Source organism: Pseudopodoces humilis, chromosome 15 (assembly GCF_049639895.1).
Source record: "Pseudopodoces humilis isolate 2021_Gansu_Grassland_sample_001 chromosome 15, ASM4963989v1, whole genome shotgun sequence".
NCBI classification, from domain to species: Eukaryota; Metazoa; Chordata; class Aves; order Passeriformes; family Paridae; genus Pseudopodoces; species Pseudopodoces humilis.
In genome coordinates, this window is record NC_142214.1 from 9,744,262 (window position 1) to 9,763,133 (window position 18,872).

The 18,872-nt window shown below is 41.3% G+C and overlaps 1 protein-coding gene across 4 annotated transcripts in view; it reads left to right on the plus strand.

Annotated features, from left to right (window-relative positions):
* The first annotated feature begins 736 nt into the window (after positions 1-736).
* The window catches only part of GRIA3 (glutamate ionotropic receptor AMPA type subunit 3), a 144,739-nt gene continuing 126,603 nt past the window's right edge, over positions 737-18,872 (plus strand). For all 4 annotated transcript variants that reach the window (XR_015773862.1, XM_005530004.3, XM_005530005.2 and 1 more), the window contains exons 1-2: positions 737-1,270; positions 2,130-2,288. Coding sequence is in view for 3 of the 4 variants with exons in the window: in XM_005530004.3 (XP_005530061.1) it covers positions 1,180-1,270; positions 2,130-2,288 (250 nt within the window). In the remaining variant the exon portion in view is untranslated. The remainder of the gene's footprint in view (positions 1,271-2,129; positions 2,289-18,872) is intronic.

The following is an 18,872-nucleotide window of genomic DNA, read 5'->3' on the forward strand; positions in this document are numbered from 1 at the left end:
CTAGCGTTCCAAGACACATGGTTTGTCTGCCACCCATCCCCCTGTTCCCTTGCGACCACCAGGTTGGCCCTGCTATGTGCTCTGTGCTGGGGCAGCTCATCAGCTGTATCTTTTTCCTGCATCAAGGATGAAACAGGGAGACTTTATCTGAATTCCTTCCTTTAAAGGAGGTTGGGAAGGACCTAACATTCTCTCGTGTGGGATTAAACTCTTGTCTTTCTTCACGGTATTGTGGGCGGATGATGCTTCCCTGCTGAGGCGCTGGCACTTGGAGGAGGGATGGGGAGAACTCGGGCGAAGGGCCGCAGCCCCTTCGAGAAAGCACACGGTCCCTCGGCATCCCTTGCTATGGCCCTTTCCAGCCCTTCTTCGGCAGCCCCTGCGCTCACGTCTCTCCCCAGCCCTCTCCCCTCAGGCACCCGCCTGCCCCGGCCATCACCGGGCCTCCCGCCCCCGAGCTACCTCTGCTGCCTCCCGGCCCACAAGTTCTGGGCCGCCCGCACCGCTCGCCGGGCAGGAGCAGGTCCCGACCACCTCTGCACCATACCCGGCCTCCTCTGCCAGCCCCGGCTCAGCTCGGCTCGGCTCCCCGCCCCTCCTTCCTTTCCCCACTCCCTCCCTCGCCCGCCCACAGGCGCACGCACCGCACACTCTCACTCTCACACACCACACACACCAAGCCGATGCAGCTTTAAAGGGGCAGCTGCAGCCCAGGGGCCGCCCCACGTGAGGCCGGTGCGCTCCCGCCGACCGCAGCCCCGAGCGCTGAGCCGCGGCCGGAGCCGCCGGGGCTGGGCGGGCCGAGCTGAGCTGAGCGGCTGCCAGCCCGCCTCACTCCAAGTTTGATCGATAATCCCCTCCCGGCCCGGGCGGAGCAGCCTCGGCGGCTCCGCTACCCACCATCTTTGGGGGAAGTCCCTGCGTTGGGGGGGGGCTGCTGGAGACGGGGGAGAAAGGCAATCTCGCAGCCAATGAGCCCTGCTAGACTGGGGTGAAGACGAGAGCAGAGGGATTTGGGGAAGGAAAGAATAGGAAAAGGAGACGAAAGGAGGGGGACCATCCTCCCTACCACCTCCGCCAGCATCGCCACCACTGTTGACACCGCTCCGAATCTCCAGTTGCGCCCATGCCTGTGCCGCCAGTTTCGGTTTAGGGGCTGAACCGCAGGGGCTGAAGAAAATGGGGCAGAGCGCGCCCCGGACCCTCCTGCTGCTGCTGGCGGGGCTGCTGGGGGAGGCTCTGGCGGGGTTCCCCAACACCATCAGTATAGGTAAGCGCCCGCCGCGGCACCGCGACCCGCGCCTTCCCCGCCAGCCGGGGGCAAGTTGTGTGGAGGGGAACGGGGAACGAGCCCAGGCGCCGAAGGGAAGGGGCCAGCCCTGCTCTGCTTCCTTCCCCTTGCTGGGGGCGAGAGGCAGCGGCGGTGCCCGGGCTGCGCCGGCGGGCGGCTGCGAGCGGCGCCGGGCTGCCCGCACCCCTCCGAGCGGCGGGGATCGGGTCCGCGCTCTGCGGAACCGGGCCCTGGAGCAGCGCATCCCGTGGAGCACATAGTGTGAGAGTCGTGGCGTGAATCTGTAGCGACGTGCCCGAAAGCCGGGGCCGAGCGTGCTGTGAGGCTCAAGGCAGCGAGTGAAGCGGGGGCTGTTCCCTGCCGTCCCTCGGAGCATCATTTCCCTCGGCCGCGCTATCGCTCCACCAGACCGTGAAACCGCACGTTTGCCACGCCGCACGCCGCCGTGTCCCCGCACACAACTACAGTGGCGATATTTCGATAGTCTGGACAGGATTTAGGAGCCACGGTTCCCCAAGTTAGACTTTTAAAATCTCTGTGTGGGCATCCGTGTAGAAGTGGCCTGGTTTTCAAGGTGCACCTGCAGCTCCAAGCGACTCTCATTGCTCAGGGGGCACCTGAATGTGGTGTGTGGCTTTAGAAGCCTAACTTTGGACTTGCAATATGTATTTCATGTAGGTACTCTATTAGAGTTGTGTGCTCACGTTCAGGCTGCTCTTGTACATTCTCTCCTGCAGTGTGCAGCAGGCAAATATAACTTCTTGCTATTGTTTCTCCTCAAAAATAATTCTGAAATATCTTTCTCCTTTTTTCCTTTTTTGTTTTTCTCCTGTTGTAGGTGGACTTTTCATGAGAAACACTGTTCAGGAGCACAGTGCATTTAGATTTGCTGTGCAGCTATACAACACAAACCAAAATACCACAGAAAAGCCCTTCCATTTGAACTATCACGTAGATCACTTGGACTCTTCCAACAGTTTTTCAGTGACAAATGCTTGTAAGTAAATACCTGGTTTTAAAAAATATATTCATTTGTTACCTTGCATTCAGTTCCTTCCTGCTAGCCCAGAGTTCTTGGTCATTCAGTATAGTGGAATAAATGTGTGTAGTGACTGGAGGTTTAGTAGATTTGCAGCATTCTATGGAATACCTTAGGTAAAGTTCTCTTGTTCTCTTGTTACTTCATCCCCTTAGTTTTGTTTTTCAGGAAAACAACCATGTTGTTGATATAGCAATGCTGTGGAGCTGCAATCAGTGAATTGCTGCTGAAGTAAGATCCCTTTTCTGTTGAGGCTACAACCTAGCTGTGTGAAAAGGCATAATTTGCAAATAATATACTATGTAGGGAAAAACCAGAAACAACTGTTTAGAAGTGACCTTGAGGGGAGAAGGCTAGAGGGTCTTACTTGCATCTGCCTTGAAGTACTGAATTGTTTTCTTACAGCAAGAGTCCTGTGAAAAGCTGAGGAGACTGTAAACTGACACATACTGTTAGAGCTGAGGGGAGAGAAAATGGAATCAGAACACTTGGCATTAGGAGAAACAGCACTGCACAAGGAGTACATGCATAGAATTTGAGCTTTTATTAACAGGAGATGCAAAATAGAACTTTGAGTATTGCTAATGTGGTGTTAAAATGCAAAATCTCTTTAGAAAGACTCGTGCATGTTCTGCATTTTAAGAAGCATTCCTTTACCAATACTGGTTCCTGGATATTTGTTTTACTGATGTATCCAAATTCGATTCTATACAAGTTTTATTGTAAATCTTTGAAAATGAAAGGAGTCCTCTTCCAAGGTAACTAATGCACTTTGCAACATGTAGATATATGTCTGCATATGATCTAACGGACCGCTGAATACAATGTACTAACTTTACATTATGAACAGGTTTCCTCTCACAGTTTGCAGGTTTATATTCACACTATAAAATGGTCAAAGAGGAAGTGTTGTACTGAAATAATGAAGTACTGGAGTACAGAAAATTAGTAATTTTTGCTTTAAATATTATTAAGTTATTGTCTTGAATGACTTCTTTATTTTTTTATTTGCAGGAGGTAGGATAGTTCTTACATTCCAGTCCCACTGTATATTGTGAGAAAGGTGATGGTTAAAAAATATACAGAAAGGAAATATTTGGACAAATTTTGGATTTATATTCTAACATATCCCCCATGTGACTGCTTCTTGGTAGTGCAGCATACTCTCCAAAGGACTTTGAAGTAGGAGCTTTAAAACTTTTGCAGGGGTGTTAATTGTGTAGTATACAATAAAAATATTTGGTAAAGTGGGAAAAAATGGTAAATAAATGTCTCTACTTTGCATCTTATTTTACTAATCCTATCCAGCCTCAACAGTTCTTACAACAAACATCAGACTATTAATCCTTAATCAGTGTAATCCCTTCAAGAGGCTATATCTCAAACACAGTTTCCTAAATATCAATTATATGGATTTAAACTAATTATGTTGAACTGCTTGGGTGATTAATTATTAATTGTTTTTTAAAAGTTTTTACCAGTGCTTCTTCCACCAGGATAAGTGATCCACACATTTGTTTAGGGGCGGTCAGTATATTTAGTCATTGTTCTACTCATCTTCTGACATTATAATGATTTTTGTCAATGCTTACTAAAAGCTATGTCAATTTTAGTAAAGTGGGGTGGTTTTCTGTAGTACAGGGCTTCATGTTCCAACACCTGTATTACGAGTACAGTAAAATTGGGAAAACTTAAATCTCTGGAGAAACTGTAGACCAAAGATTATGTACCTAGAGTAACCTATTTAAAAGCAGATGTGAAAAAAGAAACAGACAAAAGAAAATTAAAAGGTGACCTTGTCTGTGCTGTGTTAACCATCTCATAGTACTGTTGATAAGAAAAGAATATGATGAGTGCAAGTCACCAGTCATAGGCTTCAGTCGCTCAAAATATAAAAAACCCCATCAGAACAGTTGTTCTTTTGAATTTGGTACTAATCATCTTTGAAAGTCAGAACAGTTATGTGTATCAATGCATTAGGATGAATTAAGAGCTCCTCACACTACCTGACCAAAATTCCAGCCTTTAACCTTATCCTCATTTCCTAGGGGAGTGGCAGATAATTTCAGTGTGCTGCCATATCCATGAAGGAATTCTTTCCACAACAATTTTACCTCACTTGGAGATAAGCATATATTGTCTCCAGTGCTGTCACACAGTCGTTTGATCAATATTTGCAATTGGCAGTGTTCCATAGGAAAGAAACCTGCAGTGACTCTGCCTTCACTGGGGAGGGAGGCTGGGGCTGACTTTGTGGTGGGATAGGTACAGGAGCTAAGAGGAAATTGAAGGAAGGAGCATGTGTAGCCTGAGCCTAATGCCTGTACTAGTCAGTATCCTTGAAATAATACTTTTCATTCTCTTTTGCATTGATTTGTATGATAGTGACTGTAGTAAGTGTGCCTGTGTGCAGGGATTGGGGGGGGCTCTGCTCAGAAAGACTTACGTTCTTACTGTGCAGCTGCACATCCCGCTTGATGCAATCTGGTGCATTCCAGAGGAGAAAAAAACCCTCTTCTGAAGTATTCTCATGAGCCTGAGAAAAATAGCCTACCTCTGCTATGGCAGATTTGGCAATATCCCAACATGGGAACAAACTTGTTTAGAAGCAAAAGAAAATTCCTTCCCTAAGCCCCTCCCTCTCATTCCTTTTTCAGTTAAATGATGCATAATCTGATTTATGTACATGTATTGCCTGCTTCACCACTAGCACCAAGCCCCTGTCTGTATATTTAATTTACACACATTCGTACAATATTTATCCGCTCTGTATTTTTCTGCCCACTTATTTATTTAGCTGTATGATATCTTAACAGACAACAAATGCAAACACAGATGAAAATTCCAGTGTATTTAAAGGTGAATTTGAAGTTTATCGGTTGGCTCTAGGGAAATTATTACATTTCTTAAAATATGCAGCTTTTTGCTATCAGTAGAAGCAGAAAACAAGATAACTTGACCTATGAATGTATAAAATCAAAATCAGGTTCTATTTTCTTTAAAAATGCTCATGTAGAGAGTCAGCTAGCTTTTTCAGAATAACATGAATATAACAAGTCATATATATAAATTTGTCACTGAAGCTATATCTTCCATGCATTTCTCATAATCTGATGAAGGATCTTTGTGTTAATGTTAAATGTGTGTTCTGTAAATTACATTCCCTAGAAATAACACGTCTGTCGGTCTGCTCTGCACTTGTAGTGCACTATACTAACACTGCTCCAGCCTCTGCAGTGTCAGCTCATTAGCACACAGATCTCATATTCCCTCTCTGCACTGTCATTGCAAAAAATTGCTGTTGTACACCTTTACAGCCAACAAATGTGTGATTGCCTTATGTACAATTTTCAAGAAATATTTAGAAAAGTAAACTAAACCTTATGTATAAGTCTCCCATGAATTTTTAAAAGAAAGCATTTTTTAATGCAAAGCATAATTTTCATTAAAATCTGTTGATCATGTAATGATAGTGGTGGGATGCGTGCAGATGAAAAGGGGCTGTGATTGTAGAATATAATTAATCTAGAGACAGATTCCATCTCACAGCTAAACCTAACCAGTCTGCTCCATTAATTTTTCTGAGATTTTTCTTATGTGTCTTCTAAATCCAGAAAGCTTTTTGGTTTTTAGCAAATATATGTGTAGTGGTTTAGGGTTTTTTGTGAGCATTCATTTTTCAAGAGATCAAAAAAAGAGGGAAGATGCAAAGACATGCTAACCTTAGGTTGCTAAAATCCTGTAGGTGGTTGTATCAGCACTTTCTTGAAGGGGTCTGATTTCAGACTTAAAAAATTTTCTTTAGCATCCTTGCAGTCCTTTTGTTTAATCTTAAAATTTCAACTTGGAAGATTTTAATGGAAAAAGTGCATGTTCACTGTTGTGAGAGTATTGCAGAAAATGCTATCTCAGACCAGTAGCAGACAGTTTTTAACAGTTTAACTGAGCTACTCCCTTTCCCAAGGCACAGGTGTGGGGGTGTGTGCTCACGTGCACCCTCACTTGCACTTGAGCACACGTGCACACACGTTTTCTTTAGGTTCTGTTCAGCATTTCTTTTTGCCAGTGGGCAGATAATTTGCTTCCCTTGCATCTGTGTGCTCTTTGGCCAGCTGGCAGAGGACACTGATGCTGCAAGTGGTCAGCTCCCTTCTGCCAAAAGCATAAGCATGTGTTGCTGAAAGCATTGCCAAGTTTGGGCCATGTACTGGTGGTTTTGTGGGAGCAGTGAGCACAGGGGAGATGCCTGAACTCCCCCAGTATGGAATATACTCTGGTTTCTCCAGTTTTCTGTGGTAAAACACCTGGAAGTGTGCTTTCTACACAACTCCACTCATTACAGACCGCTGAAAATGTGCTCAAGTATCATGTGTAACTGCTGTATGACCAAGAAAAGCAGCTGGCTTCAGTTCAGGGGTCAAAGCTTTTGCATTATTTGGTCTATGTTGAAACATGAAAGGTGTGTTCCAGCTAATGTTTGTTTTCACTTCATGGCAGAGCAGATGATTTGTTATTAAACTTAATGTGATCTCAGTGTTAGCAGAAGGAATCATACCACTTTCAAACTGTGTTTTATTGTTTCTTAAATTAATTTCAGAATAAGCTTACTCTCTTTCCTCTGCTGAATACATGACATTGATATACTGTTTAGATGTTAGGGTTCCATTTAACTCATAAAATAGAGATGGAAAAAATATCTTGCATGGATGGACATGTTCTTGAGAAACTCTGGGTTCACCAAATGAATAAAGAGTAAAGCATGGTAAAAAGTGCCATTTACTTGTTTAGTTTTGGAAATATTTTCTGCAGATGCAGATATGAAATTGTTCAGTTTTCCTGTATAACACTGGGACTGGAGGACCCACGGGGCTATTAGGATGAGTTGGAGAGCTACTGATTAACTACACCATCCCATGAAATGTAGAACAGCTGTAGTTTATCTCTGGAAAGAAATGGGGATGCCATGCTGGGAAACTATCCTGTGACAGAAGCTTTTAACAACAAAAAAAAAAAGCCCCACAGTTTTGTTGACGGCTGATTCAGGAACTTGTCCAAGAGCTGCATAAAACAGTGGGTTTCTTTCCTCTGGGTTCACTATGTTCAGTGTCTGGGAGGTGGGAGGCCATCCTACTGCCAGTGTGGGACTGTTATGCAAGAAGGTGTGAAATGGGAGAGCTGATATATTTTCAGTGTTTCTTTATTGTCACAAACCATCAATTTAACATTTTCCATTTAAAGTATATATTTTGTCATTACCAGTTTTAGAATGCTAATTTTGATTTAGTTTGGCATCCTTAAAATGTTTTAGAATATGTTATTTTTGAAACAGCAACAGTGTGTTTTCATAGTTCATTTCAAACCAAGCCAACCCATATCAAGGAAAACCTGTGTTCATTTATTGTGAGAAAAGTGTAAGGTGAATTGGTGTTGGGCATCTAAGTTACAACCTGAGAGCAGTACTTTCTATGCTGTTGGAGAGCAGAGATCACTGGAAGGCCATGTCTCCTTTTCTAAGGAAACTCACAAGGCAGCCTAAAAACTCTGTATCTATTGTCAGGAGGTTTGCTATATGAAGGCTTGTATTTCCATTGGAACAACGTGGTGATCTAAAAACAAAAAAATTAGAAATTACTGATCTAGATTAAACTACTTTCTGTGAAGCTGTGATGATCACTGCAGTGAAGCAATTTCCAAATTTCACCCATGGAGATATTTTCCTTCTAAATATGTATGTGTTATATTTCCTATCAGACCCAGAGGCTCCCCTCTGTTTTATATTACCTGCTTTGTATTATTGTTGATCTTCAGAGTATCAGATGCTTTTGAAACTTCAAATTTGAAAGCATCTTTGAGTTTTCATGTGCAGTCATCTGATGGAGACTCCAGAGTAGACACTCCTGTTTTGCTGTTTATAGTCATTGCAGCTGGGCACTAATAACTACCACACAGCCTCACAGTACACACTCTGGCCTGACTCTGTTGGGAAGTTTGGAGATATTTCTAAAACACCAGATATATAATGCAGAGTTAATTTTATTAGTGTACAGCAATGTGTGAAATTTCAAAAGCAGTGAGTGCCCTCTCAGCTGATGTCACAAAGATGTAACCATTAGTGGTGAAACTATCGTGTATGCACAGAGCAAGAGAGAAACAGATTGATAGGGTTTCAGTGTAAAGAGAAAGAGTGAATGTAGGAATGAGTTATGTCAGTGAATCCACTGAGCAGTCATTCCTGCATATCCTTGCCATTGTGTCTGAGGCTCTGGATCTGTTTCATCATCTTAACTGTTTCTAAAATTGTAAGTGGCAATGTGGAACCCTGACACAAACACCATACAGGAGGCACAGAAGCCCTTATTGCGTGAGGATCAATCTAAAGAGACACTGTGCTGTGGATAACTTGTCCAGGCACTTGTAGAAAGGGTGAATTGCTCTCCTGGAATGGATAATAGCCCAGGTGAGCACTCTTCTGCTGGAATGGAGCAACCTATCTGGTCACTTGTAGGTAATTTTGCCAGACTGTTTGGATGTTTCAGATATGCTGAAAGTTTTTTTGCTTTGTTTGTTTCAGTTGCAATTTACATGTTTGCTTTCAGTCCACTTATAACTTAAGTGATTGGCTTTGAATGCTTGGTCCTGCCCTTGTGTTGGGCTGGTGTTTGCTGGAGTTTATTCAAATATAATGTTAGAAATTCTGGTCAAGAATTTAAAAAATATGCAGGGCTGTATGGGTGCTTGAATAGCTTGAGACTTTTAGTGAAAGGACTGTCTCTATATCTATATAAAATGATATGCAGCTGTCTGGGTAAGAGCTAGTATCTGATGGTATATAGTCTGTGCATAGTCACTCACTTTATGTGTACTTCATTATTTTCAGACGCCTTTCTCCCAGGCTGATGTGTGTAATGGTGCTTGCTGATTTCACTATGGGTAGTTTTGTCACATGCAAACATCAAGCATTTGGGCCTGGCCTATTTGGTAAAGGGACTGAACTTGGAAAATGGTGGAATCCTCTGGTGGCTCATAGCATGATTTGGAGTAAGTTGACTTGTCCTTTTGATAACATGGTTTTGCTATCTCTTATACAAGGGTGGTAAAATTTACCTCTATCTCAGAGGTACTGAAAGGCTGTTTCCAGCAAAAAACTTGGAGAGCTTAGGCTAACAGAACCTTCTTCAATTGATTGATCACTTCTTCCACTTCCTAAAAAAAAAACAAATCCCAAACCAAAAAACAACTGACAAAAGAAAAAAGGAAAAACATCCCCAGCAAAATCCAGCCTACTTCTGATCCTATTGAGAGATAAATTGAAATTGGCAATTACAAATTTGCTGTCCTTCCTATAAGAAGATGTTCATTCCCACTGAAGGACCTGGGAGAACATGTGTCGCAGCTGTACAGAAAGCCAATCTATCACTTGGCTAAGGAGGAATTTTCAGCAAAGCTTTTAGAGAGAAAAGAAATTTAATACTGGAAAGCTTTTTGTCTCCTATGCCCTTTAGGTCTTTATAATAGGTATGGTCCATACAACTGCAGCCAGCATATGCCCAATTCTTGCCTACCTGACCCCACACTCTGCTTATTTGAGTGACGGGAGAAAGACCTGTCTTTACTAGAAGTGCTGCTGTCTGTTGATTTCTCCCAGTGAGGTGTGTAAAACGTGCTGTAATCAGTATCTCACAGCTGCTAGCTTTTCCAAGAGATGTGCAGCAGTGCATTTCAGGGGTTGCTGCCTCCCGTGATTTCTTTGTCTCATTTCCATTTCAGAGATCTTAGTCTGATATAGGTGCTGCGGCCCACAAAGTGAATATGGATTAGGTCTTGTGGATCACAGGGTTGCTGCATCATGACACACATCTTGATTTGACTTTGTACTCAGCTGTGACTGCTAAAGTCCCTCAAACTTTTTTGGTGGTTGTCATTGTTGTCATTTGTGTTTTTCTGCTGCATCGAAGCTGCAGGGGGAATACAGCTTGGGGAGAAGTAGTAATGGGTAAGTTTTTTCAGGTGATGAACTTTTTGTAGTCTTTTTACAGGAGAGCATGGTGAAACATTGATTTTTACCAGTTACAGAGGTGTTGTCTTCTTAGACTTTACCACTTGTGTCACCAAGTTTGAATTCTAATGAAGTCTGCTGGTCAGAAAACTCAAGTTCATGCATTCTTTTTTTTCCCAGCAGTTAGATGAGAGCTAATTAGTGTCTATTGATTTGCAAAGGACTGACCCCAGCTCTAACCCTGCACTGAATCAAAACTGTTAGGGGGATTCTAAATTGTCTAGCAAGTTTAATGTACTCACCCATCTTTCTCTGAAGTGTTTGTGCAGTGGTCAAATAGCATCTCCAGAGTGGCTTCACTACTGTTGTGGAATATGTGAAAAGCACTTGGACCTAAGGAAATGCTGAATGAGCAAACATTCTGCATAGTACCCACTATACAACTCTGAATTTCTTTTTTAAAACATTGCTTTTTGGGCTTATTTGCTTGTGACTTCTTGATGAATAGAAAATGGGGCTGAAGAGAAAAAAGGTACATGATCATAATGTGCCAGCTAATCCTATTTCTTTCCTATTTCAGCCATGTCAGCAGAGTGATTCTCATGACTAATGATAGTTTTTATATATTTATATTGAATGCCTCAGCCAGCTCAGACCTACTTCCTCTATAGAGCCATTATCCCACTGTTCTGTGCATCCCAGAAACTAACTGTATATCCCAGAATATCATGATGGGAAATGATGGGAGCTATGTGACTTGCTAATTTTTCGTTTCAGATGTAGTTCCAAAAAATGTTTTAAAGATTTAGATTGGGATCAACCAGAAAATGAGAGAATTAAAAATAAAAGTTTTTTTAATAATTTCAGATCTAAAAAAAAATTACTCAGCTTCAGCTGAAGTCAATTTTTTTGTTTTAGAAATGATGTATTCTGTATTGTGAATTTTTTTTCCTGGTTGGAACAATTTGGTGAAGCTTATCCAAGTTAGCAAGTTGTTTCTGCAGGCATGAATCTGCCTTTTTCAGTGTAAAAGCACATGTTCTGTCCAATTTTTATAATAACATATAGAATACAGATATTAATATAAAATTCTGTGTGATTTGGAAGAAATTCTGCTTTTTTTTAGGGTATATAGTTCAAACTGCTTGTGATGGAATTTATGGACATACGATTTTTGTCAGTCAAAATATGTATAGTATGTCTTTCTACACCATCTACAGGCAATTTACTTTATTACCTGGAGAGGCAGTAAAATAAACCCAAAATTGATCAAAATGAGACCAGTAAACTCTCCCGAAGTTTTCCACTACTTTAGTTTGGCACTCCAGGTGTAGAAGCTGGTTTAAAGCATGGATCAGTGCAGCTTTACCACATGCAGTGGGTAGTAAATGTTGTGAAGGTTTCTATAACTGCAGTGTCCTATTTCAAAGATTAGTGTTCATATGCATCAGGTGTGCTTTATTGAGTTACTTCGTTCTGTGTAACACAAAAAGAAATTGGAAGTGGTGATAGTTATGCATATTTGCAATGACCACTGGGACCTAATGTTTAGTGCTTCATTGTTCTACCCTCAAAAAAAAAAAATAAATAAAAAGCCTCTGTATCCCATTAGAATAAATAGGGGCAGTCAAGATACAGAATGGGTTCTTCTGACATGATTTACACCGGGGTAGATTTGGAGTAACTTTGTGAAGTCAGTAAAGGCTAAAAGCAGAATGGTCCCTTCTGGGGTATTCCTGGCTGGGAATTCCTGGTAGGGAATGTGGGTTCAGGCCAGCCAATGCATTCTTCAGGGGAGACTGTGAACATCTTAATCAGTAGCACACCTTTTCTCCAGGGCTGTGCAGGTTGTGCAGACTCTTGACTTCAGCAACTAACTGAATATGCCCTTGTGTTGTATTGCACATTATTTCCTTCTGGAACTTTGGGAAATTTCGCAAAATGATCATGTTCAGCAGTAATAAGTGTCCCTTTATAAATGATGCTGGGTATCTCAGAAGTATCTGTAATAGACTGTGTAGAGCAGAATCTGCCAAGGAAAGATTTTGTTTTTCAATTGAAACAAAATAGTGTAAATAAAAAAGTCTCCAGTGGAAAGCGCTGACCCTGCTTTTAGCAGAAGTCATACCATGTCTACTTTCAGATTTCTGGTTTTTTCCCCCCTTTCCCAACTAAAGGTATATTTTTTGTAGCCATGAAGCTTTCACTACTTTTCTTTGCATCAGTTTATGTATTTTGCAATTCTTTTATGAATAGAGGCTGTGTGACATTAAAGATCACAGACACTTCTGTGAAATTTAATTCCTTGTGTCTCAGGTGCTTGCATGAGTAGTAATAGTTTTGACTGAAAAACATTGCACCTTTTTCTGAGTCATTCTAGAGATAATTCAAGAGCAGGTCTCTGGTAGAACAGGGTCTTTTGACAGAAGCATTAAGCTAACATTTAAATTTATTTTCATGTGTAAAAACACACTGTTGTTTTTCATAAATAGGGAACCTATTGTGGGTAGTGATGCTACTAACTCCTTCATCCTGGTCAGGTTCTGACTTGGATCAGTATCAACATTAATCAGTTATTCTCCTGGAAGCTTTATTTAGATAAATTATCTGCACTTCCTATCTTAAATTCTTACTGTGTTGTTCTGCATTGCTAGCTGCTGTTTCACGTAAGATGCATTTGAGATTTGAGGCAATCTTTGCATACACTGGAGGATACAATTTGATATTAAACTATATTTTCCTTGCGGGCTTTTCTGCAAAGATTCTGTGCTTCATTGGTACTGTCTGGAGATTCTCTGTGTTAACAAGAATTGTTTTGTTAATTGATTCCAGAATCTGCTGCTCTGGAATAGTCTGCCTTAGTCAGGATCTCCACATGAATTTTAAAATGGCATTTTCGTGGACAAAATTCTACTTTCTACTATGTTGTCTCTAGAACTGATTATATCAGCCCAGTCTTTTTCTTGTATATGCTGGGTTGATTTCAGTTTACAGCAAGATTCTCTATAGGGGCATTAAAATCAAAATTAATTGAGTTTTCAGGAAGCCTGGGTGAAGCTGTGTATGAGATATGAATCATTTCAGTTTCTCAGAAATTCAGCTCTGTAACTGAATGTGCATGGAGTACACTTGAAAAAGTGTCTGAAAACCAAAGAAAGGAGACCTTCGACTGAAAAATGGGTGTGAGAAGGGCAAAAGTAGTTTGACAGTCTCCCCTGCTATCCTGCCTGTCTCATTCTTGGATGAAAGAAGCTGTAGAAGTGTAGAGCATTAAGATCAAACCTCCTGGATAATCAGGACTGTGACTTTGTTCTGCATGACAGAGAAGGGCCTGCGGTTCCTGCTGCTGCCTGCCTTTTCCACTGAGCTTGCCAGCAAAAGGATCAATTAGTGCCAACTGCAGGAGTGCAGTTCCCTTGCAAAGGCCTGTGTCCACTTAGAACTGTTAATTTAAGCTCTCATTATGAACTTCGGGTTAATAACAGTGCATGCTGCTACCTCATCGTTCACCTGAAACTGAGAGACTTTTACCAGTTCAGCCATCCTCCTACCTAGATTGGGTGGTTTTTTGTGACTGAGTCCAACTTTAAATCTCCAGGAGAAGTGTATCATGTTGTGCTGTGATGATTGCATTTACCGTAGAGGTTTGTTGGCAATATAGAATAAAAAGTAGTAACTTTAAAATATTGATGATCAAAGCAATAACGATCTACAGCTTGATAAATTCACCCATTCTTAAAAGCTGGCTTTTCTTTATGAATATCCTGCAGACAATTTTACTTTAGCAATAAAATCAAGGCTTTCATTTTAACACAGCCACAGCCTGCCTCATATCTCAGAGGTGTAGAGGTTGGGAGGTTCCCCTGTTTGTCCACTAGTAATTGAGTGTTTTCTTTTCAGAGAAGTTGGTGCCATTAATACTTTTGCTGTTGGCAGTTGTATTGAAAACATCTCACTGCAATGTTTGCTTAGTGTGGCTGGGCCTGCTGATTGTCATTAAACTAGCAATAAGCTTGTAAATTGGATAATGCTACAAGTTAAGGATTATTTTAATTGCCAGGATATAATTTTTCTGAGCAACAGGCTTTAAGACTGAAAAGTGATTTTGGATATAGATGGAACAATGTGACTTTTGAAGCTTGGTGCAGCAGCAGCAGTTTGATTACCTGGGTGCAGACAGATGTGCTGTTGCTTCATGCTCGGACTGTGTTCAGAGGGCTTGGGCACTTCTGCAGAGCTCATCTGATGGAGTTTGTTTGGAGCATTACACTCCATGTGAAGGAGCTGAGGTGATGGCCTTGGCTCCCATTCATGATATCCGCAGAAAAGAATTGCTGAGGTCTGGTGGCGTATTGAGCTCTCTGCAGTGGTGGCTCATGGCACCACAAATCCTGCCTGGAAGCCAAGGAGTGCCAACCTCTATGTCCTTGGGAGAACTGATCTTTCCTCTGTTTTCCCTAGTGCATACACCAGGCATCTTATAATTCTTACAGTGAAATAGGGTAGAAAACCTAGTAAGAATTCCTGGTGGTTAGGAGATTTTCCTGCAGGAACAGGAGATCTGTACCTCAGCCCAGGGCTGATGACCCACCAATGTGCAGGATCACATGCTAGGCAGCAGTGGTGCAGTACTTGCCCACAGGCCCCGCAAAGCTGCCAGGAAGAGACTCACTGCAACCACAGCAACTGGATCTTTTTCACTTCGGGGCTTTGGAAGCTTTCTTTGGGATCTGTACTCCACAGGGACGTGGTTTTTCCCTTTAGTCAGCTGTCTCTATTCCTTTTTCTCTCTTCTCTGTTCTTGCTTTGCTTTTGTAGATAGGAGCATAATTTTTTTAAAAAAGAGCCATTTCACTTCCCAGAGACAGTGAACAGGCCTGTGAATGGCGCCTTCTGTTCCCCGTCTGCCTGGGTTCACCTCGCGCCCATCAGCCTTGGCATTAGTCTCACTCACATGGAGCTGTTTGGTTTGTTTTGCTTTCAATAACTCTTTTGAGAGTGGGCAAGTTTCACACTAAAGTAGTTAAAAACCCCAAACTTGCTCATGTTTCCTTTTAGGTGACATTAGTGTAAGTCACTACCCAGGCTGGGTTTGCTCAGATCACTGGAGCTTTCTGTGACTCCAGTTTGACTTTTGAGGTATTTACGAGTCCTTGAGATCGCGTGAGTTTCCTGCAAAGCTGGAACTGCTGAAGCACTGGAGGGATCCTGGAGCTTTCAGTGGAGGCTGCATGTAAATACAGTAACTGTGTGAATGAAAAAGCAACAGTAAAATTAATCAGCATTTCTTCAGTTTCTTGAAGAATTTCTTGCCTTCTGCACTGATATGAGACTTCTGCAGCTCTCAGTGATGAACCCCCTGAAACAAATGACTGAGATTAGTATTATTTATAGATAACCACAGAGATCATTCATCCTTCTCAAGCTGTTTATTTTTGGGCAGCCCAGTGAAACTGATGAAATTGCCAGTTGTCTGAAATGCTGCTGCCAGTTGTTTGAATGAGCGGTATTGATTATAGTTACAGGACTATTCATCTCATACTGGCACGCATACAATACATGGATTATAAAAATGTTGTCTCTGTTGACAGCTGGGTTATGAAATGATACACTGAATTATATGTCCTTGCAGGCAGTGTCTGCATTGACTTTTCTTACCTTAATTCAAAAGTATTAAAAAAAAAGTTATTTGAAGGAATACAGAATGGAGCATCAGACTCTGAAAATTAATTAAAGTACCTTTGTTAGGAACAACAAGTTGACAAGTTTATGGGGAAATGAGGTGACTCAGCAAAACTCCAATGAGTTCTAAGTGGTTTAAATAATCTTCTGCTGTGGAGGTGAAGAACATTTTGTTTTATTAAAAGTGTGAAGGACTTCTTGGAAGTTGCAGATGGAAGTTATTTAAGTGTATTCAATTACCACATTTTTGTTTTAAAATCAAAGAAAACCTTGAGACAAGCCCTGTTTGCAAGGCACTCGGTAGTAGTCTTCTGGCTTCAGAGCAAATACTTTCATCTTTCTCATTTTAAAAATTTTTTAAAATCGCACTGATGCAGTGATTGTGTTTGTTGTCTATGGTTACCCTCAAAAATTTTCCATTCTTCATTCTGTCGCTTACTTAATGGTGTGTATCCCAGTTGCCTGGGTTGTTCCATCACAATGTCTTTTGCTGTGGGATTTGCTGGAGACAAGGTCAGCCGATGGCCTGTTGGCTGTGGAACAATCTGTTCTTCTAATTCAAATGAGTTAGAACCCTAAAAGTTGAAATAAAAGCCCCTCTCACATTTTAGAGAATGTGATCTCTCATTGATATGTTGCAGTATATTCGAAAGACTCATATTTTGGAAAAGTGTGGTCATTAAATAAAGATTAGATAGATTTTTAAGTACTGTGCTTGAAAATTTCCTTTGCCTTACTCTGTAGCCATGAATGACTGAAAATAAATGCTCAGAGCATTTTTATTTTAGTTTTACTCATGCTTACTTGTTACTTTACTTATATCTGAAAAAAACCCCTGCCTCCAGCTGCTGTCCTGAGAGCAGACTTTCCCTATATTTACCTGAACTAATTGGTACAGTGAAGATAACTTCACTAGCACACAGTGGTGACAAAAGTAACTGTAGAATGCTAGGGTGTGTTTTCAAATGTGTTTTCAATTGTAGCCCATTTATTAAATAATTGCATGTAAAGTTTCATTAAATACCTAAGTCCAAGTCACTCCAGCTGGAGTAGATTAATTTATCATGCCTCATGGAAACAGATCTATGTCGCTATGATTCTTAAAATTCTATTTAGCAGTTCTTTTTGGCAGTACAGTGTTTACAAGTTTCCTATGAATTTGTGTGTTGTTCAGTTGCCAAAGGGTCATATTCTTCCGCAGCTTGCATTACTTTTGATAGCTTTCAACTGGAATATTTTTTACTATAATTCCAAGTTTTTCACAGCATGAAATACCAATTTCCTGAGTAGGAAAATAATTTTTTCTCTTGTTCTTTCTTTCTTTCCTTCATAGTCTGAGAGGGTTTTTTTAATCTGTAAAATTTGTAAGTGAGAAAAAGCTTCATTTGAGTGTCTCTTGTCATTGATTTTTCAGATCCTAGCAAGCCACTTTTTATCTGTCTGCTTCCTTCTGCTTGCTTTTCCTTTGTCTCACTCTCTGCAGAGAAGCTATTCTAATACCACTGCTATAATTGATGATGTTTTATTCTTAAATTCTTTCTCCAAAAATTTAATCTCCTTTTATGAGATGGGATATGCTCAATCTCTGTATAGGTGAGTAAGATAGCAGAATATCCTGCATGTTCACGGGAGAACAGACACCCCCATGCCCATGCTGTCTGTCAGCAGAGAGAGGTGGATTCTGTTGATAATTTGTGTGGTGCAGTGGCTGACAAGATACAGTAGCAAGAATAAAACATTAGTGACTACACTTGGCAAAATTTAATGGTCTCTTCAGCTGTGAGTGGGTCTGCTTAATTGTTCCCCTGCTGAAATGATGCATCGGAGCAACACAAGCTGAGCAGTTGTGATGGCTGAACTTGCTCCTGCTGCTCATGAACCAGACAGGCTGTAAATGCAAACAATGGGTGCTCTCCTTACCTCTAATTAAAGCATGGATGTGAGTTTGACTCTTCAGTTGCAGTGTCAAGTTGCTCACAAAGCCAACTTGGGAGGTGATAAGCAGGTATTTTTGCTAGATACCTTTTTGGCTTCCTCAGCAGAAAGGACAGTTTGAGGGTGAAGAAGTGTACAGTAGTGAATCTCTCCTTTTTTTCTCTTTGTGTTTTTAATTATGGAAAACTGTGACATTTCTACAGTTCACTTTAGTGTAAAGAGGAAAATTTCCTGTGAATCCTAAGGAAAGGTGTCCTTCCATAAGTGGAATTGTCTCATTCTTCTGTGGAGCTGCAATATGACTGCTTCTGTCCTGCCTGTGTTTTAAAGATACAAGATCAATTGTGGTAATAAAGTTATCGTTATCTGGGATCCTGAGAAAAGAATGGCAGAGGAAGAAATAAGAAAGGGTGATGATGTCATTTGAGAGGTTGCTTGTACAGGGCTTGTAGCTAAAACACCTTATTTAATATTCTTCAGTGTCCTGTGCTCTTTTCCATAAAGGCATTAACACCTTGTTGGAGAACTTGGATGTTGCAATTGAACACCCCGGTGTCCAAACGTGCCTTTCAACAGTCTGCTCAGCTGTATAAAATGCTGTGTGGATATCTAATTCAGGACCCAGTTTTGTTCTATGTGAGTAGCCATATCCATTGAAAGAGGCAATCTGTGTAATCTCTGGTAGATGTCAGTTGGGATGAGTTGTGTTGTCCTTCAGGAAAATGAGAGCATATGGGCTTGCTTAGCTTAAATAACTGGTTATTTTTCAGAACTAGTTAATCAAAAGCTCAAGTTCTTCACCTGAACTATCCTTCCAGAGTCATCCATTCAGGCAGCTTTTTCTAATCTTGGCAGCAACTACATTTTTAAACACAAACACTCTGATTATGCTGTTTTAGCGGAAAAGCCCTTACTCTTGTGTAATGACA